Source organism: Drosophila subobscura, chromosome E (genome assembly GCF_008121235.1).
Source record: "Drosophila subobscura isolate 14011-0131.10 chromosome E, UCBerk_Dsub_1.0, whole genome shotgun sequence".
Taxonomy (NCBI): domain Eukaryota; kingdom Metazoa; phylum Arthropoda; class Insecta; order Diptera; family Drosophilidae; genus Drosophila; species Drosophila subobscura.
Window position 1 is genome coordinate 11,872,406 of NC_048531.1, and position 23,972 is coordinate 11,896,377.

The 23,972-nt window shown below is 47.6% G+C and overlaps 3 protein-coding genes across 13 annotated transcripts; 2 read left to right on the top strand and 1 right to left on the bottom strand.

Annotated features, from left to right (window-relative positions):
- Positions 1 to 248: 248 nt before the first annotated feature.
- Positions 249 to 8,526, bottom strand: LOC117892608 (protein lingerer). 10 transcript variants are annotated; one of them, XM_034798957.1, is made up of 15 exons: positions 8,098 to 8,526; positions 7,854 to 8,028; positions 6,604 to 7,784; positions 6,337 to 6,414; positions 5,850 to 6,277; positions 5,587 to 5,679; positions 5,368 to 5,472; positions 5,124 to 5,230; positions 4,535 to 5,043; positions 3,366 to 3,500; positions 3,158 to 3,283; positions 2,836 to 3,087; positions 2,609 to 2,764; positions 1,650 to 1,682; positions 249 to 1,170 (listed from the first exon to the last, which is right to left on the bottom strand). In XM_034798957.1, exons 1-15 carry the CDS (start codon positions 8,467 to 8,469, stop codon positions 1,072 to 1,074), a joined length of 3,849 nt encoding a protein of 1,282 aa, XP_034654848.1. In that variant the 5' UTR covers positions 8,470 to 8,526; the 3' UTR covers positions 249 to 1,071. The 10 variants fall into 10 exon arrangements, with proteins under 10 accessions (XP_034654848.1, XP_034654842.1, XP_034654850.1 ...); XM_034798951.1 differs by having other exon boundaries at positions 5,587 to 5,667; positions 6,337 to 7,784; XM_034798959.1 differs by having other exon boundaries at positions 4,952 to 5,043; positions 6,337 to 7,784.
- Positions 8,527 to 10,432: 1,906 nt separating this feature from the next.
- On the top strand, positions 10,433 to 11,659 carry LOC117892610. Its single transcript, XM_034798961.1, has 4 exons — positions 10,433 to 10,585; positions 10,645 to 10,919; positions 10,979 to 11,144; positions 11,212 to 11,659. Exons 1-4 carry the CDS (start codon positions 10,582 to 10,584, stop codon positions 11,349 to 11,351), a joined length of 585 nt encoding a protein of 194 aa, XP_034654852.1. The 5' UTR covers positions 10,433 to 10,581; the 3' UTR covers positions 11,352 to 11,659.
- A 589-nt stretch (positions 11,660 to 12,248) lies between these two features.
- On the top strand, positions 12,249 to 22,491 carry LOC117890974 (sal-like protein 1). Of its 2 annotated transcripts, none has more exons than XM_034796111.1 (5): positions 12,249 to 12,515; positions 18,966 to 20,177; positions 20,238 to 20,630; positions 20,684 to 20,818; positions 20,880 to 22,491. In XM_034796111.1, the coding sequence occupies exons 2-5, from the start codon at positions 18,966 to 18,968 to the stop codon at positions 21,342 to 21,344; spliced, it is 2,205 nt and encodes a 734-aa protein (XP_034652002.1). In that variant the 5' UTR covers positions 12,249 to 12,515; the 3' UTR covers positions 21,345 to 22,491. The 2 variants fall into 2 exon arrangements, with proteins under 2 accessions (XP_034652002.1, XP_034652003.1); XM_034796112.1 differs by having other exon boundaries at positions 12,250 to 12,515; positions 20,271 to 20,630.
- The last annotated feature ends 1,481 nt before the right edge of the window (positions 22,492 to 23,972 follow it).

Below are 23,972 nucleotides of genomic sequence, written 5' to 3' on the forward strand. Positions count from 1 at the left end.
TTTGTTTGGATTTAATCGTATCTTCTTTTTTTTTTTGTATTTAGTTTAAATATTAAGGTTATAATTATACATATAAGTTTAAACCGATTACAATAATTGTTGTTGTTTTGTTTCGCTTTATCTTTATCATCCACGTAATGTTTGTTGTTTTGTTTTAGTTCTCTTTAATATATATACTCGTAGTTTTTAATTTACTCTTCTGCTGTTCTGCTTTCTGTTCGGTTTCTGCTCTGTTCTGTTCTGTGTTTCCTCTTACGCACCTAATCTGATCTGTTGATCCGTTACATCGCTTTACGCCTTTAATAATTAATAATTGTTACTCTTTATCTTTGTAGATTTATTTGTATGCAATGTGAAAATGGTACTTGGTATATTTATGCGGATGTTGCTGTATGTTTTTTGTTTTGTTTGTTTGTTTGTATGTATGTGTGGCATTCATGCGTATATGTGTCCGTGAGAGGAGCAGCTTCCTCCCTGCACCTGTAACCTGTACCACACTTCCTTCCTCTCTCTCTCTCACTGTGCTCCTGTCTCGGGCATGGGTGCTGGTTGAGGGCAAGGGGCATGCTGACGGAGGAGGCGTGGCCTTTTACGGTGCGCTCGTAGTAAAAACGAATCTTATTAAGTAAAGTATGATCGCTTATCTTCGTATATTAGATAGTCATCGTCCGATGAAGGCGACGGCTCCTCGCTCGCCTCTTCAACGGCGTGCGGGTTGTGTGTGGGTGTTTGGTGTGGGGATTTGATTGGATTGGATTCGGCTTCAGGCTGCTATGGTTGTGACTGCTCCTGGAACAGCATTAATAGCTGACTGGGAGTGGTGGCTGATGCTGTGGTTTTGTTGGCGTCGTCTGTGGCGGCACCTGTTGCGGCGGCTGCTTCTGTAGTGGTCACTAATGCGGCTGTCGTCGTATTGTCCGTAACGGAAAACGCTTCCGGATTGCTGATACTGTAGTTGTAGCTGTGGTTGTTCTTGTAAATGTGTATGGGCGTGGTGCGAAGGCTATAAAATTCGCTCGCTAGGCAGGCGGCAGGCTGCAGAGCGATCTGCCAGATTGCGTTCTCCGGAAGCTAGTTCTGTCCGGTCCAGTACGAGGGCGAGTAGCCTTGCTTGCCGGCCGACTTGGACTGGCTGCTCGACTGCTGGCGCGGGCCTGCGCTGTTCGAGTCCTGCAACAGAATGGTAATGTCACTAATTAGGCAAACAAACAAAAAACAACCAGACTCTGAATTCCCTGTTCCCAGAAGAACAGTGCTCTCCCTTCTTCCGGTATCCACTAAGCCATCAATACACAAATGTTAACATACATTTAAAGTACACATATAGAGTATATCACTTATTTACACAGCAGATATGGCATGATATGTGGTCATGAGTGATGATTCCGATTCTGATTTATCTAGGGCCTTTCGACAACTGAATTCCTCTCATTTCATTTTTGTGTGTTCTCAGCTAGGAGCTGTCGTCGTTTCTATAGAGGAGTTTTCATGCAATCTACAGACTAATTGAATCGATGTGGGTGGAGTGAATAAAAATCTAAAGTTGTTTGCATCGAAATGGGATGGGGATGGGGGGGTTAGATACGAGTTGTGCGTGTTTACCAGAAAAAAAGCAACTTTTACACATGATTTACAACAAAGGAACTTACCCGGCGGGATGAGCTATGAATCCTGCCGTCCATCTAGTTGTCCCATAAAAAAATCAAAAGAAATTATAAAGAAAGGTCATACAATAGAACAATTTCATGCATTTTAGAATTCTCTCAACATCTCCAAGCTATTGGATGTGGCCGCTGCGGCTGTATATCTCAATTCAGTGTTCTATGCATTCGATGGGAGTCTACACTCCGCCGAGACTAAAACCGAGCAAACTTTCGTCAAAATACAAAATTACAAAACACAAATATCAGAAAATGCATGAAATGTGTTTGGGTTAGTCACGATTGTACGATTACAGAAAAAACGAGTGGAAAAAAACCACTTGATCAATTAGGCAAATTTTAAGAAAATGTTCAATGTACACACGCATATAAATATTAATATAAAGTGGTAGTGGGATTATATGGGATGTTAGTTATTCTTTTGGGTTTGCAAATCGTTTCAATGAATGCTTATCCTGCGGAACAGTTTATGTTGCAACTTAAAAATAAAACCAAACCAATTTAAAAGTGTCTACGAGAATGTGAGAGAGAGTCGTCGTGTAGATTAACGTAAAGCAAACTCAAGCAAATGGATTTGTTTATTGTGTTTGAATTGTGTGTTATGCTGAGCAAATGATGATGGGCTGTTTTCGGGTTTGAGCTCAATGGAGGTTGGTTGCGACGACTGTGGGGTGCGCTGGCAGCCCTATTTCCCCCCTATCCTAACAATCGGCTATGAATGATATTCCACAGACGTTATCTTGAAGCTTGTAGGACTGCTATGGCTCTTCCTCAACATAGTAGTTGCATTCTTCATCGCAGTATTCGCTCTCTGGTTGAGGGCCACCTCCGACATAGCGGGGATCCCTCCAAACTTGCTCGTGATTGAATTCAACAGGCGTTCCAAATTCAACGAATTGATTCTCGCAGCCTCGTATCACAATAACTTGTTGCATTTCGGACCCTACCTGGTGTATGGGCTGATGTATCATATTGTGGTGTCCGGCTGCGGGCATCGGCAAGTACATGCCGTACGGCTGAGCCGACGTTCCGCCCGCTGTCTGCGTGTTGGCCATGTTGAACGGTGGCGGTGTGCCCGAGTGGAAACTCTGCTTCTCATACGACTGTAAGGTGAAAATCAAAAGCCGGAATCGGGTGTTAGCGCGACTAGAATGACTGGACAAGCTGTACGTACATTAACCTTGTTCAGCGCCACGTGGCCCTTGCCGTACATCGATGACGTCAGGTCAGAGGCAGTGCCCGCCTGCGGCTGGTTGGAAACCGTCTGGGTTTTCGTTTGCTGATTCACGCTCGACGAGTAGCCGCCCTTGCTGTAATCCTGTGTGGTCTGTGAGAGAGTATCGTAGTTGGTCGATCCGTAGCCCGCGCTGTACGATGGCTTCGGGAACTGTCCACCAGATGCAGTGTTTGCCGTCGGTATTTGTTGCTGTTCAAAAATAAAATGACACACATTAGCACAGGGACATAATATGTACAAAGAATATTCAAGGAATTACTGGATAAATGGCAGGCGTGCCGTACTGGAAACCACCAGGCATCACATTGCCACCATAGAAATAGGCATAAGGAACATTCAGCATGGGTGCGCTTGAGCCCGCCTGTTGAGACATTGTGCTAGACACCTGCAAGACAAAGACAAACACACAGACAGCGACAATTAGCTAATGTTCGCGTATTGAACTCCTATCCAGAGTTAAGACTCACGTTACTAACTGGACTGGAGTTATTGTCAGTGCGGGCAAAGCGTCCATCAGTCATGGTTGAGTACGCCACAGATCCGAGATTGTCGCGTCCAGCTCCCAGGCTGGTTGGTGTGTAGTTCAGATCGTAATAACCCTGCTGCAATTGACACAAAACACACACAAAATTAGGTGGCCGTCGGAGGGGGAGCGGTAGGGCCTGTTGGCACGATGGGTGGCGGACGCAGCTTTGCCAGACTTTTGCGCAATTGGAACTCAATGTTAGGTCCGTAATTTCTGTATAGTTTGGCAAAGCTGTGTGCGGTACGGACCACCCCAAAGCGCACTTTGATGGAAATGGAAAACAAATGATTTGTTAAATGCTTAAATTAATGACATGGAAAATATACATATACAAATATGAGAGCAGGTTAGGAGCGTGGAGTGGAGTGGCGAGAGGATGCGGTTGCGAGATTAGTAAGAAAACAAAACCCAAATTAAAGCAAAGAAAATTTGTATAATTTTGTAATTAGTTATTTTTCGTTTCTTTTTTTTAATTTTGCATAAGATGATCATTTTTGGCTATGGAGGGATAAAGCAAAGTATGTGGGTGATCTGGATTTATGGATATTTTGCCGAATTATTTAAGATGATATGGGGATGATGGGAGTGTGGAAGCGGAAATGGTATGACAAATATATATAAAGAGTGCATAGAGTGGCAAAAGAAATCGTGATGATATATACATATGTACAGATTACACAGACAAAAACATAGACAAGACATAGATTTATAGACACCGACATCGTTCGATTGGTACAATGCACACTGAGGAGAGAAGGATCGGATCTGTTAGAAGTGGAACATCTGCGTGCCAGAGCCAGAGCCCCGACTAGCTAGAGACTGCGGCTGAGAAGCTGCTGGGATGCGCGCGAGCCATTTATCTTTATGATGAATATACAATACGATGAGTAGTAGTAGTAGTAATAGTAGTAGTTCTAGTTCTTATTATCGTACGAGTGGAGTGAATGGAATTTGGACTGTGGCTTATGCGGATGCGGATACGGATACAATTGATTGATTATTGATATTGATGTTAGAGTCGATTCGATTCGATAGATTGCATTTTGTTGTTGGTTTGATTTGATTTGGTTTTGGTTTGGTTTTTGCTTTTGCTTTTCTCCATAAACTCACCACATGTGGCACTCTCTGTTGCATCATTTGTAATTCCTCGTAGGAATAAACCGGTTGCTGATAGTATGGCAATCCAGTCTGAATATATTGACTAACCATTTGGATGTTGGTGGGCACCAAGCCGCTGCCGCTGCCACCGCCACCACCACTACCAGCACCAGAACCAGCGCCGCCGCCGCCACTGCCAGTGCTTGCGCCGCCCGCTGTTGTGGCGCCACCGCCACCTCCGCTGCCGCTGCTGTTACTGCTGCTGCTATTCTTGTTGGTCAGCGAGGCCAGCACTGCTGCGGTGCCCGCAGCTGTTTGGGCTGCAGCCGCCGCTCCTCCCACCGAGCCGGCATTGTTGTTGTTCATATTCACACCGACGCTGGACGCACTACCGCTGACACCGGCCACGCCCACGCCGCCGCTACTTACGCCGCTCTGGCTAACGCCTCCTCCAGCCACATTGCCGCTTGTCACGCCCGCCGTCACGTTGCTGTTCGAGTTGCTGCCGCTCACATTGTTATCTGCGGATGAGCCAAACACAAGAGGATGCCATCAAATGCTGCTTGGAAAGCCCCCCCATCACCACTGTTATTTCACTCACTGTTTGACACAGACGCCTGGTTAACACCTGGCTGCCCACTCACGACTCCTGCCGCTCCGTTGCCCGTGCTGCCGCTGCTGCTGCTCACGCCGCTGCTCGTGGACACACTGAAACAAAAGCCACAACATAATGCATTGATTAGTCAGTTTCGACAGAACAGCGACAGAAGCTTCAACTTTCAACTTCTGCATCCAGCTGTGTTTTAGTAAGCGAACCGAGGATCAGCATGCGGGGGTGAGCTTACCTGTCGTAGTGCGTGGCGCCGCTGGCAGTGGACGCATCCTTAAGCTTGGCGCTGGCACTAAAGCTGGCGTACTGCGATGACGCGTTGCTCGCACTGCCAGCAAACCTGAATAGGCGATTGTGGGGGAGGAGATTGGTCAGGGCAGAACAAAACGAGGAAGCATGTGGTTAAAAATCGGAGGAGCAAACGGGGAGAGAACAGCATTCCCAGCATACATACCCGCTGCTGTTGCCATAGACACTCTGGCTGGACTGGTAAGCGCTTTGCGGCGTCGAGTATCCCGATGTGAGATACGCAGAGCTGGCATTGCCACTGCAACATTCAACACGGGGCAGAACAATGGCGGGTTGAGGCGGATATTTAGCAAATTAACAAACAGAGAACGTGTGTTAGGAGAAGAGAAAACAGAACAGAACAGAACAGAGCAGCAGAACGGCATATGTTAGATCAACGAATGGCAACATAAAACGGCGTGAGCTTACCTGGAGCTGTTCTGGCTGGCACTTCCTCCGACCGGAATGTTTTGCGTTGCTGCTTGACCACTTCCAGGCACACCACCAGCGGAACTCTGCGCACCTGCGACAGTCTGCTGCTGCTGCTGGTATGAGTTGACGTTTGGTTGGTACGAGCCATAGCTCTGCGGTTGGTAGCTGTTGGCCACCGACGACTGGACATTCGCATAACTGGAGCCGCCGTAGCCGCCCTGCGTTTGGTAGGCACTGTTCGCCTTGCTGGCCGTACTGCTCTGGTACGCATTCTGATAGGCATTGCCCGCACTGCTTGCCTGCCCGTACGGATCGTTCTTGGTCAGTTGATCCAGCGCATTGCTGGCAACGGCCGAGCTACCGCTCTGCTGCTGTTGCTGCGCCGTTGAACGGGCCGCATAGCCGGCAGCACTTAAGGCATCACCCTGTTGATAAAATGATTACGGATTAGATTTTCGACACCATTCGCAAAGGGAAGACTCACAATTTGAGAACTTTGCAGGCCCGCTGTCAGAGTCGACTGCTGCTGCTGCTGCTGAGACTTGTTCTGGTAGTCGTCCTGCTGCTGCTGTTCGACGCCCGCGTTGAACTTCTCTGGCATGGCGTCGAAGCTGTCGTCCGTTCCAAAGTCCAGGGCACCGAATTGCACATCCAGGTACCCAATGTTGTTCAGGGCATTGTCACCGGGCATTTCCACTGCGGTCGCTGGAATCTTCGAGGGAGGGGGCAGCTTGACGCGCGCCCTCCTTACCTGCGTCTGCTGCTGCGACTGATCACCGGCTGCGGAGCCAAACACATTCGCATACGTGCTGGGGTATTGGCTACCACCCACGCTCACGCCCACACCCACACCCCCACTCGTACTCGTCTGGGAGTAGGCGGTGGTAGAGCTTGGGGCATATCCAGTTGGCGTTGGCTGCACGGCCGTGGATCCGGGACTGACGCCCTGGCTGGCCAGGGAGTTGAAATACTGAGATTGCTCCACCGAAAGGGTTGCCGACGGCTTGATGGGAGTCGTCTGCTGCTGCTGCAGCTGTTGCTGCTGCTGGGCCTGCTGCACTAACGTGGCTGCTGCCGAGGCGGCGCTTGTGAATGTGTCTGATGCGGCGGATACAAAGGATGATGAAGCGCTGCCCCCACCACCAGCTGCAGTGCCTCCGCCGCTGCTGTGCTGCGTGCCCTGCGACTGCATCTGGGGCGGTGGATTGCTGACCGCGGCGCTGTACTGAAGGAGCGGCGTGGTGGCCGAGCCAGACAGTGCTGATGGCGGTGTGGCCGGCGGTCCACTGCTGCCACTGTTGTCCTCACCGCTTGTTCCCACTGCGACCGAAGACACTAGGGCACCCAGATGAGATCCTTGTTGGGCCAGGGCACTGCTGCCCAGATGATGCTCCAGTCCGGGTGGGGCCGAAAGCTCGCCCCCAGAGCCAGTACCTGACGCTGCACCTGTACCGGCACCTCCTCCGCTGACCACGTTGGCGGCCGTCTGTGTGGACAGATTGCTGGTGGTGAACACTTTGCTGTCCTTGAGGGATCCCTCGTACTCCTCGTTGTTCCAGTCACCCCAGGCATCGTCGTGGCCAGGCTGCTGCTTCTCGGCATTCTGCGCAATGGTGTTATCCCAGAGCTCAACCTCGTGGTGATCCTCGTTGGCATTACTACTGCGCCCAGCTCCAAAGCCACCGCTGCCACTGGCGCGATCTCCGCGTGGACCACTGCTGCGACCTCCCATGCGACCTCCGCCACGTCCAGAGCGTGAAACGAAGCCACCGCCTCGTCCACCACCTCCTCCTGGCGCACTTCGTCCGCCGTTGCGTTGACCACGATAATTCTCGTTTGCCCGGTCATCGCCACGTTCGCCGCCGCGTTCCCCACCGCCACCGCGAGATTCGCGAGTGTTGCGCTCGTTCTCGCGGGTCTCTCTGCCGCGCCCTGGATGCAAAGAGAACAGCATTAAATCAGAGGATGCATGAGGGAAAGAGGTAAGTATAATATGCTTACATCCACGGCTGTCAGTGCCGCCGCGACCGCCACCGCGGTTCGAGCTGCGGTTCCGGGTGTTTTCGCGCTTGTCAGCATTTGCATTGCCATCGGCCCACTCGCCCTCGCCAGCGGCGCCATCGGCAGTTGTGCTTGCCGGCCGCTTCCGCTTCTTCTCGTACTTCGCAAAGGCGCCCTGCAAGGATTCAGATTCAGAGACTTCAATGGAGGTTGTGTGCCTTGTGGTTGTAGAAGAATCACTCACCTGAGGGAGTTCCTCAATCAAGAAGTTCGCTGCTGCTTCCAAGTCGTAGTCGCACTCGTTGAGGGCGCAACACACCTCCTCCTCGGAACGTTGGGTCATGGTCAGTAAGAGGGTAACCTTTTCGTTGATCTGAGGATCCTCTGTGGTGCTATTGGTAATCTGGGCAATGCGCAACTGTTCCGTGGTGGCCTTGGGCTGGGCCTTCTCTGGCTTGTCTGTCTTGTTAGCATCGCCCTTCTTATTCGCTGCTGAGTGTGGGGCTGCATCGTGACCCGTGCCACCGCCAGCATTGGCGGAATTTGACTTTTTCTGGCTGCGACTGTTGCCGCCTCCTCCGCCACCGCCGCCGCCTGAACGAGTTTGTGTGCTCATCTCTATGTACACTGTATATACAAGTTAGCTGAAAGCGACAAGAAATCAACCAGAAGGATTATTAAATATAGTTCCTGTCTTGAACACTGTCACGGCGCCTTCTGTATGAGGCCAAATTTGATATTTTGCTAAACAAGTGGCATAGAAAAAAGCTACCCAGAGAGATGTGAGAGCTGCCGACAGATGAGAGTTCAATGTACATTTAATCAAAGAGAATGAAAGAGCCACAGCCAGACACGCACACACACACACACACACACACACAAACACACTCACGCACTCCTAATCAAATACACGAGCGAGCAAACGAGAGAGCCGGAGCGAGAGAGCAGCACGCAGGCACAAACAAAGCAAGTATTCAGAAATAACAAAAATGTAATGCAAACCGTGCATGCGGGGCGGGGTGGGTAGGAAAAATAGGAAGTAATAGCAGCAATGCTAAAGTGAAGGCGGCGACGGAGGGGTGTGTATTGGCAAAACAGGTAATGGAAAGTGAGCGGAGAGGGACGTTGGCGGGGTACGTGACCGAAACGCATCACAACGAAAAACGTCGACCGCTTTTCTAATCGGTGGTTGCTGACGGTGAAGTAGACAGCCGGGGGGTTGGAGCCGCGAGAGAGCACTGCACAGACGACAATGGCCAATTCTGAGAGTCCGCTCTAGCCCGGTGCACGACCCCGATACCAAGTGCATCTGAATCATTTAATTTTGTTGTCACCGCAGTTTTATCAAATCTCGTCATGAATAATCACTTTTCATACATTATTCATATTCACATAAACACACACACACACTTGGCCCTCTGCCGCATACACTTTTTCACATGAGACAAATTTCGCACGTCCGCCTATCGCTCGTTTCTCACTATTCTAAGAATACTATATAGATTTCTTTTGTCGGTCCTAGCATATGGGAAGCGCAGACACAAATATTACTTGAATATGTCACAATTGCGAGCTCGGGCATAGAAAAGAATTGATTTTAAAAATTCTTGGCCTCCTCGCTTCGGTTTTCTGCTCTTGCTTTTGTGCTCGTATTTCTACAGCTGCCATAGCTCCATCCCTGTCGCACTATCCCAAGCGCTTGGTATTGCCAGGTGTGAATGGTGGGCCCGGCGACCTGCGGTTGCGATAATTTATTTACCAATAGTTCGGATAATAAAAGAAACAATTTGCATGTACTATTCTAACAATTAGCTGTAATAAAATTTCATATTTGTGTGAAAAATTTACTTTTTCAAACAATATTTCGCAATTTCACATCACTAGCCATGCCACGGCACTTGGCAACACTGAATGCGAGGGCATTGAAACCGAATGAAGCGCACAAAGAGGAATACAAAACCGGACAAAATGGTGTACACTGTATTTGAAATGCACTGCCAGTGTGCAATTAAATTGACTGTTATCAATATATTTTCAGCGTGCGAGTGTATTTTAAACACATGAAATGGGAGCGCAGTTATAAATAATTAATAACCAGCCCCGGCCATTGTCTAAAGTCTTGGCCATGTGCACACACTTCGACGCCATTTCTGCAAACAATATAGCCGACTCGCTCTCTCTTATGTAAACTTATGGCCACAGTAATTATATTGACGGCGACACTGCCGCTCCAGACAGCGGGCGAGTATTGAATTTTCAACTAAGTTTTACGCCACAAAAAGATTGGAAAACACCACCAAAACACTGCACATGTGCGGATGAGCACTTTAACTACACTTTAACATCTAATTCGGATATCAATCACGCCTTTTTAAGGTGTAAACAAATTTTTAAAACAGAGCCACGCAAATACCTGCAAATGCGCCGAGAAACGCACTTATAATAAAACAGTGCTGTGAAATACGCCCGCCAGTTGGAGAGCACCATCGCGATACTTATCGATTAGAAGTCGGCAACCATCGGCTAGTTGCAACAACAACGAGAGCACAATCTAGAAATGCGCAATTAACGATATCTCTCAAGAGAGTATGAAAACAATGCAGAGCGTCGCATCTCCAAGTACTCGGCCAAAAACAAATATAAACCAAACGAGCGCACCGGGGTTTCTGCTTAAATCTAAGCCAATTGGTTACATATATTTGCAAACACACCATTGCAGTCGTAGGCGATGGGTAAGACAGATTATTAGCCACATTCTCTATTCATTGAACTAATGGCATTACATCCACAGCGTTTGCCAAGAAGAAGAAAGAAGATCCTCTATCGTCCAACGACGATGAGATATTGCAAATAAAAATAATAGAGCTGCAGGATAAATTGGAGGATATCTTGAGCAACCAAGACGTAATAATCAACCTCCTAGGCCAAGTAGCAAACCCTCTGCTAAGCACTAACGGGTCTGATGATACCGAATCCACTGAGGTCAGAACGCCATATTTCCCAGTGCGAGATCCAGAAGAACTGACAAAATTAGACGCTGAATTGGCCAAGCCCGGAAATAGCTTTGTGAGTACACTCTACAGGATCGTGTCTACCATTCGCACGTGTTAATTTTAGCTCTGCAGATTCCTATGATGAAGCGAATATTGCGCCCAGAAGGTGTCATACAGCCACTGAAGGAGAATATTCTTAAGATATTCGGAGAGGAAATAATAATGGGCTTCAACTTTGATGGTGTGCATCAGAAGCAGCCGTTTAGGCAGTTTACGAATATTAATAAGATCATCTATGGTGAGTTTAATCCACATAATGGTATGCTTCTGCATGTAAAGCAATTAATCGACGTTTATTTATTTAGAGATTCAAAAAAGAAGTGGATATACTGAAGCAGACTACATCGCAGACATAAGAATCACCTTCCACACACTAAAGCGGCGCTATCATAAAAGAAAACACGATGTGATGAAGAGGAGTAAATTGAACAAAATCTTTGACTGAGTTCAGTATAGAATTTGTGTTTAGAAAAAGCAAATGTGACAATAGTATAGTTACTAACATCATTAAGGCAATTTGACAATGAGTCCAAAGACATTTTCAAGACACTGAACGAGACGGGCAGCACATTAAGCCAGAAAAAAGAATCAATTACCTGATAACCAAGTTTTTACTCTAGTATCTTCCTGAATTTTACGAATATTGTTTTGAGAGAAAGAGATACATAGATAGTGACCCCAATCATTTTAAGATGTTACATTTTTAAAACGAAGACAGGTTATTGTGTTCATTAAAACATAGTTTTGTTTGAAATCGTTTTAATCGTATTTAAATACGATCACACACCTAAAAGATCATGTTATCCCCATAATCAATAGCTTCCCTATTATTTACAGGATCATGAAATAAGGATCTTGAAAAGACAGATGATAGGCAGAGAAAACTGTGTGTTGGGCAATCGAAGGTCCGCGTACTTTACTAAGTTCAGTAAACTTGATATCCATTGGAAAACGTTCGTTGCAGCCGGATCAAATGCATTTTCCGATTGTTATGGCACTATGGATAATGGGTAATGGCAACAACTACGAGTACAACTCTTGTGGCAAGCACAGTGCACAGCAGACTTCGGTGGAGCTACAACCGCTGGCCATAAATGAGAACTCAATTAGAACGTTTACATTTCTGTAAGACAAACCAGCAGCAAAGCAAACGAGTTGCTGTTCTCCTTCTTGTTGTTGCTGTTGCTGTTGGTGCTGGTGCTGGTGCTTGTGCTGCTGCTGCTGCTGTTGTGGTACATTATTTTGTGGCCTAAATAGTAGGCCTTGAGGAATCGGAATCGGAATCGCTTGAGTTGTTTTTGTTCACCAGAGAGCGCCAGCCGCCCCAACGGCGCAGCAGCAGCAGCACACAGCTCACTCTGCTGCCGTTGCTCTGTGGTGGTGCCTCGTTGCTTTGCCGACGCCGCTTCAGTGTAAATTTTTCTTTTGGCCCATTCGGATGTGGCCACGACGCGCGCGGTGTCCGTTAACATTATTCTTATTATTATTGTTGTTATTATTTAGGCTTTAACTGTGGATCCGATCCGCTGCGCTTGCCCTTTCGTTTCTGTCGTGCATATATTTGTGTTCCAGTTGCAGCAGCGTCCCCGCGTCCGGGTTGTGGGAGGAGGTTAGTTGTTGGATAATAAGTGTGCGACGCGACTCCAAAGTGTACGCAAATTGCAAAATCCCCCCACTGTAGCTGCCACCCAACCCCTTTCCACATTCGAGTCCATTGAGAAACATAGATCCAAGAATTGCAGCTCTGTGTTCATGTGTGTGTGCTTGTGAGTGCGAGAGAGGCAAGGTGCCTGCCGCTTGCCGAACGAAGGAGAGAGAAAGAGCGCGCGAGTCAGAGAGCGCGCCAATGTGTTCTGCGAGTGTGTGTGTGTGTGTATGGTGTGTTAGAATGCACCTTGTGGTATTTTGAAATCTAAAAATTGCCAAACACAAAACGTTTCTTTTTTTCGAGAAGCATTGCAAAAGACTCCAGCTGTGCCTAATGCTAAGGTAACAGAAAACATCAGAAACTGAATAAAAATCAGACAGGCGGACGGCAAGAACCACATCCACATCCAAGGCTGTTTTTGGTTGTAGAAATCTCTTTTGGCGGGTATGTATCGCACAATCTGTAATTACGAAACTCCCTTCGAGTGGTGGCTATTTCGGATCTTGGATTGCGACACATTTTGTTGGATTTTCTGTTATGGATTATGGGCGCCAAGGGTACAGCAGCAGCTATACCATCACCATCATCGTCATCGTCATCTAGGTGCTTGCTTTCCCAAAAACGTTCCCACACACATACATTCACAAGCACAGGCACACTGGGACACACACCAACACACAGATAGACGGCCGCATTGGCCAACATATTTACCTACGTCACGCCCACCTGATTTCAGTGCAATCGCGTTGGCCCAGTTTACGGGCATGCTCCAAGACAAAATATACTCCTACAAGGTCGATTGCCTGCCTCTATGTGTGCTTTTTTCTATACCAGTTTTCTATAAACTTGCCGCAGCGACTAGTTTCAATTTCTACTGGGATTATCTGCCGCGCTGCCTCTGGCTCTGGCTCTGTGTCTGTCTCTGCTGCAGGTGGCTGCAGCAGCTTTGCCTCTCTGGGAGCCTCATTATTCCCCCTCTCTGCCTTGTCTCTCACTCGTCCGTCCTCCGTTCCCCATCCACCGTTTCTGTCTACCTTTTCGCATCGCTGTATGTGTGTGCGATTGTGATTGTGACACAGAAACCAACTAAGAAGTATGTGGAAATCTCTTGGCTGCAACGAAATCAATTCAGAAACCCAAGTTAGTTGGTTGCCAGTTGAGTTTCCATTTCAGAACATATGCGGATTTTCGCAACGTTTTGCAACAACGGATGCAACGAATCCCTGCTACGGCCTGGATTTTGTTGTGGCTATAATGGAAATATTTGATTTTTAAAAGGGTTTTCTCCCCCTCTTCATCCCTCATGCATCACTGAAGCCCTGAAGTTGTGCTGCATCCCTGGTTCATTTACCCAAATGTAACGGGCGCCCTCTTGTCTCCCCTTTGCACCCACACTGCGGTGTGCTCAATTCAGATATATGTATATGTGTGTGTGTGTGTTCGAGTGCATCTCCCCCACAGCCACTGCAAACTGCACGAACTCTGGTGCAATAAACGACGGAACGAACGGAACGCATATTGCGTTGGCGGCGGCGGCGGCGCGGCAGCGATAGCTTTGGATGTGGCTGTCTCTGCCTTAGTCGCTACTGCTGCTGCTTCTGCTTCTCTCTTGATGATGACAGCCGAGGTCGTAGGCAAAGACGACGGACGGCATACGCTCGAGTAACTGGCTCAGGCCCACTACCACAATCAACCAAACCTGTTGACCTAATTTCAAATTCTGCTGCGTCTTGTTGTTGGTGTTGGTGTTTCTGCTGGTGCTGCTGCTGATCTGTGTCTCTGTAGCTGTGAGAGTCTGCGTATGTGTGTGTCTGCCGGAGAGCCAGAGCGCGCCAACGATTGGCAAATCTTTGACAGTGGTAGCAGTGTTGGGTGCTGCTAAGGGGGATTGATTCCCTAGGAGGTTAAATGTGTTTGATTCGAGATTCCCAGCCATCATACATATATTGGCTCTTACTCTACGTTTGCACGTCTTTGTGGGGGCCTTTTGTACTTTTACTGGGCGACCCCTCTTCGGGCTAGACGCCACCCTTGGCATTTCCGTTCCCTAACAAAACAGAGACAGATACAGTTGGGTCTCCTAGTCAGTCGGTCGGGCTGTTGGTGGAATTGCCGTTGCATTTTTGAATCTCAATTTGAATTTGTATTTGTGGTACGTTTCAGTTCGGTTCGAGCCTATGTCGCTCCCCTTCGATCAAAGAGGAGTTTGGAATACTATAGAATACTCTAAATGTACAGTGACATATGCAGATTACGTTCATATACACTTATCTCACCTATAAATAGTGAGTGATAAATTGTGTGAAAAAAGATTGAGTCTCTTTCCCTTGCACCTGCGAACGCCTCCACTCCCACCCTTGCACATTCAATCTCCCTCTGACCGCTCCCTGGCATGTGCATGTTCTGTGGAAACCCAATAATGTGCGTCCCAGTAACCACAAGAAATTACGGTCGCCTGCCCCAATGTGGGGCTGCTGCTTCTGCTTCTACTGCCACTGCCACTGCTGCTGCTGCTCCACTTGTCGTCTCAGTGACGAAACGCCTATGTGTGCGTCCGTGTGGTTGTGAGCAGAGAAAATCAAGTGAATCAAAATGAGCGTATAATTAGGTCAGCACAACAAAAATTATACGCTAGCCAGTGCCACTTACCAAAGAGAGCGCGAGAGAGAGAGAGCGGTGACAGGGAGTGATAAAGAGAGAGCCGAAACAGCAGCAGCAACAGCAGCAGCAGAGTGGGGTCGGGAAACGGAATCGGAAGTGGGGCAGAGCCCATTGCATAGGCCATCAATTAGAAATTAATTCACGCGGCTAATGCTGATAAATTGCAATTGTTGGTGCAACCATAGGCGAGAAGAAGAACTATAGCAAAAAGAGCAAAGAGAGAGCGCGCATGCACCTGCAATAGAAACAGCGAAAACAACAACAAGAGAAGCGCAGCGGCAAACCATAAACAAAAATGGGACATGCGCTCCACTCGAAGACAGTGAGTGGGGAAAGAGAGAGAGAGAGCTCTCTCTTTTGGTCTTGCCTCTTCTCGCCTGCTACTCAGCTGTCTGCTGCTCTGGCTTTGGCTTTGGCTCCGCTCCCACTTGCTCCCACTGAACTATTTTTTTTCAATCTCTTTTCCGTTTCTTGATTTTCTCGATGTCCGCTTGTTGTTGTTGGTGCTGTTGCTATTGCTGTTGCCGCCATTTGGTTGTTGGCCGTGGCAAGTGTTTCGCAATGAGTGCAGGCCAAAATGAAATCATCGTGCTCTGCCGCTGCTGCTACTGCCTCCTCTGCCTCCGTTTTGGTGGCATTGATGGGGGGGAAATTCCTGTTCCACTTTCTATTATGGGGAACCCGAGTCCATGTTGTTGTTGCAGCAGCAGCGGCGGCAGTGTGGCAAAAGTAGCAAAAGAGCACGTAGCATATAAAAGTGTGTCGCCATGGAAAGTGGTTTCTTTCTCTCCTCTCTCTCTCTCTCTCTGTCTCTCCGTCTTCCCTCTCTGTTGTTGTGTCTCTTTCGGTTTGTTCTGGTTCTCGTTTCAACGCACATGTAACGCTCATTTGTTCTTGTTGTAGCCACTGCTGTTGTTTGCAAGGGGAATGGTTCATTGATTTGCTAGAGACGCCTCAGCGCTCCATCGACCGACTGACTCACTTTGTTGCGTGACGCCAAAGGCAAATGGAACAGCCGACTCGACCCGGAGCAGTTGGAGTAAATGGCACAGAGGGCGCGATCCCCTCCTGCTTTCCTTTCCCCTACCGAACCATACTGGCAAACCGGTAGGCAAATGCTTCCTAAGGTCAAATCAGTTATTCGCTCTCTTTTGTCTTTTTTTCTTGTTTGCTTTGCATGCGATCAAGTGGTGGGGGGGCCTCCAGCCTTAAGCATCGGGCCGCACCACCAAAAGATGCGTCCGCTTTGGATTTGGATTCAGATTCCAAGACCATTCGAAGACCTCTCTTCCAATGGCTGGTCAATGCAATGCTAATGGACACTCGGCTTTAGATTTGAATTTGAATTGGAAGCGGAATCGTGAGGCGAAGCGAGGCGAGTCTTGAGGCTATTCAAAAGATTCATTTGGCCTATGAGCCACTGTGCACACTGGTCTGAGTATCATTGGAAAACGCTTTCCGATATATAACAAATGCACAGATCAGAGAAGATCTTCAGATCTATTCTAGAGTTCTTGAATGTACACTGGAAGAACTTTGACTATGAGTGGGTTACTTTTACGCTATAATCGCTCTAAAATTAGCCCCAATATTTGCACACATTTCTCTCCCATTCTGCGGACAGTGTACAACATCATTAAGGGCTCTCAAAGCGCTCCAATTATGTCGCTCACTTGTGTGTGTGTGTGTGCATGTGTATGAGTGTATGTGCTCTCATTTCTGGAGCAGCTCAAGCTCAGGCGCTGGCGCTTATATATTTTCTTTTGCTTTCGGCTTTTGGTATTCCGAATTGGGAACACCCAGCAAGTGAAAATGCGGGACACCCCACCGGACCTCAGACCCCAAAGCGCCTAACCCGAGAGCCAAGACCAAGTTGGGTCGCCCAAACAGAGACGGTGGACAGCAGTGTGGAGGATGACGATGATGATGTTGACGATAATGATAAAGCATGACCCAGTTGCACTTTAAAACTTGACCCAATGACTCCATTGGGTTGGCAACAACTCGAGGCCCGGGCTAACTATGGCATTTATAATGCCAGAGAGCAGAGCCGAACGCAAAGCAAAAGCCCCTCATAATTACTCAAAATGCAAACCAAGTTTTTGTGCGTTTTCTGTGCTTTAGTTTTGCGCTGGTCCGTCGATGCTAATGCTTACAGGTTTACAACATTCAAATGGGTCCGACCCCATCCCCAGTGCCAGCCCAAGCACCATCCCCAGAGGGGAGTCAGTCGGTGAAACCTGTTATGCATCGAAAAATGAATTCGTAATTATGTATGTTGATATCTTTATGCTCCTCTCGCACGAGTGGTAGGCCTGGCCCTACGACACACATTTCAATCTGCTCTGCGGCTGGTGATGGTGATGGTGATGGATGATAATGATGAGACGATGAGAAGGCGCCCTCAATCTGCTGCCTGACCTGACCAGAAATGCACACACATCCATCCATTCATCCACACATTCGAATGGTGGATAGGTATGGGGAAGCTTTGCAGCTTCAGCTCTGGGGCTGAGGTCGTCCCCCATGGCTCTTGGCTTTTGTGATCTGGCTAATGCTAATGCACAAGCAGCATTCAAGGTTGAATTAAATTAGCTGCGAGAAGAGCTTCGGACCAGCTCTGCTGAATGATTATGGATGATGATTTATACTCTGACCGATATATCATACATGAGCATGTGTTGTATATGTATTTGTATCTATAGTATTCACATTTGACCTATTGCCAAATCCAGACCTAGACCAGACCCAAACGAATTGACATGCGTCTAAGCAAACCCACATGGAGTATAAATGCTGTGGGCTTTGCCCCACGACAATATAAAACTGAACCCAACGAGAGCCTAGTTCCCTGAGAGACTATGAAATCGTTTGAAATCATCAGTCTTTGAGTTTTTGCCAAAGGATTGTAGGCAAACCAGGGCCTTGGATATTGGGTTAGGGACAAATTAATAAAAAACTATAGAAAGGAATAATGTTTACATGAAATCTTATTAATTACATTAATGCAAAGATCATTCAGATTGAAGTTGATATTGAGGAAAGGTTTGGTATATTATCTTTAAGTATTTAAGGCATGGGAATCATCTCGCATAAATTCTTCTATAAAGAACCATCACAGTGTCTAGGGCGAATACCAAGCATTGTGTTCGGTGGCAAACTTTTGAATGATTTGTGCTGTTTGTTGGTGTTTGTTGGTGTGGTCTCTCCATCTCCAATCTCCGAGCAGTCTGTTTTGGCTTTGTATGGGTGTCCAAACGAATGCCCACCTGCAAGACCAGTAATTGGCCCCAATAACTTTGGTATTTTCATAGAGCAGGCCCCGCACGAAGTCGACGTCAACGTGCCACCAACAACAGCAACAACAACAGGCAGAACAACAAGCATATAGCCAGAGCCAGAGCCAGAGACAGAGCCACAGCCACAACCACAGCCACAATGTGGAGGCCGCCCAAAAATGGTCGTTGTTGGTTCTTAGCGAATTCGCCGCAGGTCTCCGCTCAACCTCGCCCCCTCCTGGCCACCTTCCCCTCCGTGCCCCCCTCTGCCAGACAAGCTTCGACGCTGACACCAATTTGGCTTATTAGAGTCGAAGTCAAAGTCTGAGTTTGGGTTTGGGGTTTGGGGCTTGGGGTTTTGGTTGCTTTGGAAGCACTTGAAATGCCAAAAAAAAAGCCGCAACTTGTCATCGATTTTTGGGCGTGGCTCGGACTAATCTTGGCACTTATCCACCTCCATTATCCATTGCAGATGGCCGAAACGATCAGCAGTGCAGCCAGCAGCATGGAGTTGGCCCTCAAGGACTCCAGCCCATCGGTGGCAGTGGGCGGCGGACTCTTAGTGGACATGACGCCGACCACGGCAGCTCTGTTGCACCACAATGCGATGGCCCTGCGCAGCCTTAAGGAGGCCGTGGCCCATCGGGATGCGTCCGTATCGGGTTCCGGCTCCGCCTCGGAATCAGAGCTCCCCGAGCCGCGCTCCCCGACGCCGACACCCACGAATCTCAGTACCGGCGGCCCCCACTCGCCGCCCATGACATTCCGCTGCGAGAGATGTGACAATTTCGAAACGAGCTCCCGGGCCACCCTGCTCCTTCACGTGGTGCAGTGTCTGGCCGGACAGGCGGCGGCGGCCGCGGCAGCTGCCTCGGTGCGCCTGAAGAGCGAGGACCTGGGGGAGCCGGAGAACATGAGCCTCAGCCACATGGACACGGGAAAGCCCTCGTCGGACAATGTGGGGGGGTCCAGCTCCTCGGCCAGCTCCTCGCCGGCGGGCAACGGCAGTGGCAACAGCAGCAGCTCCAGGAAGGTCTTTGAGTGCGACGTGTGCAACATGAAGTTCTCCAACGGAGCCAATATGCGGCGCCACAAGATGCGGCATACGGGCGTGAAGCCGTACGAGTGCCGCGTCTGCCAGAAGCGATTCTTCCGCAAGGACCACCTGGCCGAGCACTTTACCACCCACACCAAGACGCTGCCCTACCACTGCCCCATCTGCAACCGCGGCTTCCAGCGGCAGATCGCGATGCGCGCCCACTTCCAGAACGAGCACGTGGGGCAGCACGATCTGGTCAAGACTTGCCCCCTCTGCAGCTACCGGGCTGGCTCCATGAAGTCGCTGCGCATCCACTTCTTTAACCGGCATGGGATCGACTTGGACAATCCCGGGCCCGGCGGCACCTCCTCCCTGCTTCTGGCTCTCGAGTCGCAGGCGTCGGCGGCGGCGGCTGCGGCCGCTGCCAGTTATGTTCCGCCCGGCATGAGTCCTGTTCCCGTTCCCGTTACAGCCCAGCAGCAGCAGCAGCAGTCGTCCTCGGTGGCGCCTCCTCCTGCCAGTCATCAGAGCGATAGCGGGGAGTCGATGCGCTCTCTGGAGAACGCCACACCGCCCATGCACTTCCTCACGCCGCACGTGGAGATCTCCACGCTGAGCGAGAACGGGAACACGGAGCTGTTCAACGTAAGTTCCACTCGAGCATCTCCTCCACCAATCCCCCTTGCTTATTGTAAGCCCCCACAGCTGATTTGCGTTTGGCGTGAATCTGCATTGCAGGGCAACAACAACAACAGCAACAGCAACAACTGCACCAGCAGCAGCAACGCCAACACGAACATCATCAACAACAACAACAACAATTGCAACAGCCACAACAACAACACCATTAGTGTCATTAGCAATGGAAACAGCGAATCCAATGTGGATAAGGTGAAAGATCGCGCCCTGATCATGCAGTCGCCGGTGGAGCTGCAGCTGCCGATGGACTGCAACACAAAGGCCACACCCATCACGTCGAGCACAACGACAACGGTGAGCCTCAAGAGCCATCTCCAGCAGCAGCAGCAGCAGCATCATCACCATCACCACCACGAGAACCACATAACGCCCTCGATTAGTTTGATACCAATCAAGCAGGTGAGTTCTTGCGGATAGAAGCAAATGCTCATCTTAAATTCAATTTCAAACAGGAGCCAATGACAGAGGATGTGGACAAAAAGTTGCAGATCAGTGGCAGTGATCCCAGCAGCGACACAGAACAATCTTCCAACCACAGCAGCAGCACCAACAACAACAACAACAACAACAGAACCTCACTGATCAAGGTGGGTGAATCACAAAATAATATCCAACAATAATTGCTCATTTTTTGTTTATTTTGATAAGGTCTCCCCATTGAAGTCTCTCCTGCGCGAGGATCTGAAGCGTCGAATATGCGCCAAGGCCAACAACCGGATCACACGTAATGCCACACCACTGGAGAGCAACAGCGTGCTGTCAAACAGTCTGAGCAATGGGTCGGGTCCAGGGTCTGCATCGGGTGGTGTGAACAGCAGCAGTAACGGCGGTGGCACAGCCGCATCAGCGGTGCCGAATCCCAGCAATGGGTCCGGCTCCACACAGATATGCAATGGAACGATCACGTCGACGGGACAGGATGGGGACCTGCTGAATCGCAAGCTCATCCTCACCTGCCACTTCTGCGGCATCGAGTTCCCCGACGAGACGCTCTACTTCCTGCACAAGGGCTGCCACTGCGAGAGCAATCCGTGGAAGTGCAACATATGCGGCGAACAGCTGAACAACGTCTACGACTTCAATGCTCATCTACTGAGCAAGAGTCATCAATAGCAGCCACAGTTCGCCAGCGGCGGCATGTAAGCCGGCTGGCACTTGGATGGGATGTAGTGGGATGGGCGCGTCTGGCGATCCTCCAGTGATGGACAGACACGGATGCGGATTCCGAATATTTACTTAGCTCAATTTTGAGAGATTTTCCACAACCAGGCACACAGTTACGCTCAGAGCAAATGATTATACACCTACCATCTAGTTGTACATCTAGATCTACGTTTACATCTACATTATATACATAGTTATATACATACATACATATAGAGATAACACTCATCATATTTTTATGATCTGCATGCGGAGCCTCTGCAGGCGAGGCATGGAATGAGAGCTACGTAGTTACCTAATCCCTTAACGAATCGAAACTTTACATGAACGTTTAACGTGACAAGGAAAAGAAACAGAAACGGAAACAAAACAAAACAAAAAGGAATCGGAATCAGAACCAGAAACCGATACCGATACCGATTATAATGTTGAATACCTTCCCCACAACCGAATCGAACCGAACCCTGTTATGTAGTGTTATTATGCCTTAGGTTTAGTAGTTTTAGTCTTTAAGTCTTGGCAATAATTTTCCAGCCGGTTCAACTGGCATCAACACTTACGTCACCATGCGATCATGCGATACGTGATGAGTACAGTACTTTCACGTGACGTGAGTGCTCTTAGGTCGGTTTAGTGCATTGTAGTTACGGGACGCGCCTCAAAGGTGGCAATTTATGTTTTACCCCTCATCATATACACACATCGAACATCGTATAAAAATGCCTAAACAGTTTCATCAAAGGCTTTAAATTTGTTATGTTTTCAGAGTTTAATAGAACAGCAACAAGTTTAATTATAACAGATCTATATGAAATGCAATATAAGCAACGTTACATAAATATATGTAAAACAGGATATATATAAACACACACACACACACATAGCCAGGTTATATACAAGACCCTCACTCACACTTACACAGGTACAGATGCATAGATACAAATACACAAAAGTATACAAAAACAAAAACAGAAACAGAAACAGATACAGCTGCAGACATGCATATAGACACAGTTTGTTTTAGCTTAGCAAGAGGTTAACGAATTTTGAATTCAATTATTATAATCGTAACTTTTACTTAAAAACAAACCAACAACAACAGCAAAATACAAAAACAAAAGCAGCAAAAGAAGCATTAAAGAGAAGAAGCAGCAGTAACGCAGCAACGTAACAAAAAAGTAACATTTTCGACTATCCGCACAGTGCTGCTCAATAGTTTGCATACATCGCCCACTGTGTGTCCAAAGCATAGCAACATTTTATGAAACAAGCAAAACGCAAAAAGAAATGCAAAAATTACAATTGTGATACGAAATTGTTGTAAATAATTGGTATAAACTGAAACATGGATTAACATGAAATGAACCTTATTGTTTAGATAAAAACTATGCCTTAGATGCCTATGATATAGCATTACATAAGTACACACCACACACACACTCACACACACACACATTTATAAATATACTGACAAGTATACTTATATGTAGATTTACATCTATGATACGAGCACGTGTGCGCAAACACTGTACAAAAGAAACAAAATGGAGAAGCCAACTTGGACACGAAGCTGTTGATTAGTATAGTTAACTTTAGTGTAAATCAAAATTTAAATACTCCCCTGACACCTTTTCCCATTCCCCATTCTCTTTCCAGCTCCCTCTCCCTCTCCCATTCCCATTCCCATCTCCCATTTGATCCACTCTCTACCCAATCTTGGCTGACGTCGCCAAATTTTACTTCAGATTAACATCCGTCCATGATGTTCACAAATTTCTAGGCCTGATAGCGAAAGTAAACCAACTTATTCATAAAACATCTGTGTAAAATAATGATGATAAGGAGGAGCATAAACTAAACCCATCCCAATGTGTAGGTTCTTCTCTTTTGGTTGTTCATGATCTATTTACACTTAGTTAGATTTAATCATTAGTCGAAGATTTTGGTTAGACTTTTTATTTGTTTCTCATCTCTGTTAGCGCATTCATTGTACATTTTATCTTTTTTTTTTACAATACTTTGCTCTTCTCTAGCCAATTCCCTTTTGTAAAAATGGTTTGTTGTGTTCATTTAATATAGTATATTCAGTAATCTATCGTAGGGATTAATTATGTTTTTGTTTTTATACATACACGTACGCCTGCGTACGCATTGAAACTTTGTTAATAAACTAGCATCCAGTTGTTATGAAAAACCAATCCATTTTGAAATCAAAAGCGTATAACGTTGAATGTAACGATTGAGCAATTTTTAGCTGAACTTTCGTGTTGAATTTTAATAGAATTAAATCGATAAAAGATAAAAAGAAAAGGGAAAAAACACCAAATGCAGAAACAAAACATTTACTTAATTAGTGATTACAATTATAGCTACAACAAAAAGGCATGTTAATTTTTTAGAAATAAAAACGGTTGAAAACAACAAAGCAGAGTGTTTTATTTGAAATTGTTTTTCAAATCTCTAACGGCAGCAAGCAGGCCAGGCAGTACTTGCAAGCAGGGCAGCTAACCACATGCCATGCGCGACAAGCAGTTCGCAGCTGTTAAGCATAACATTGCTCTGTTAACCTGCTTTCTG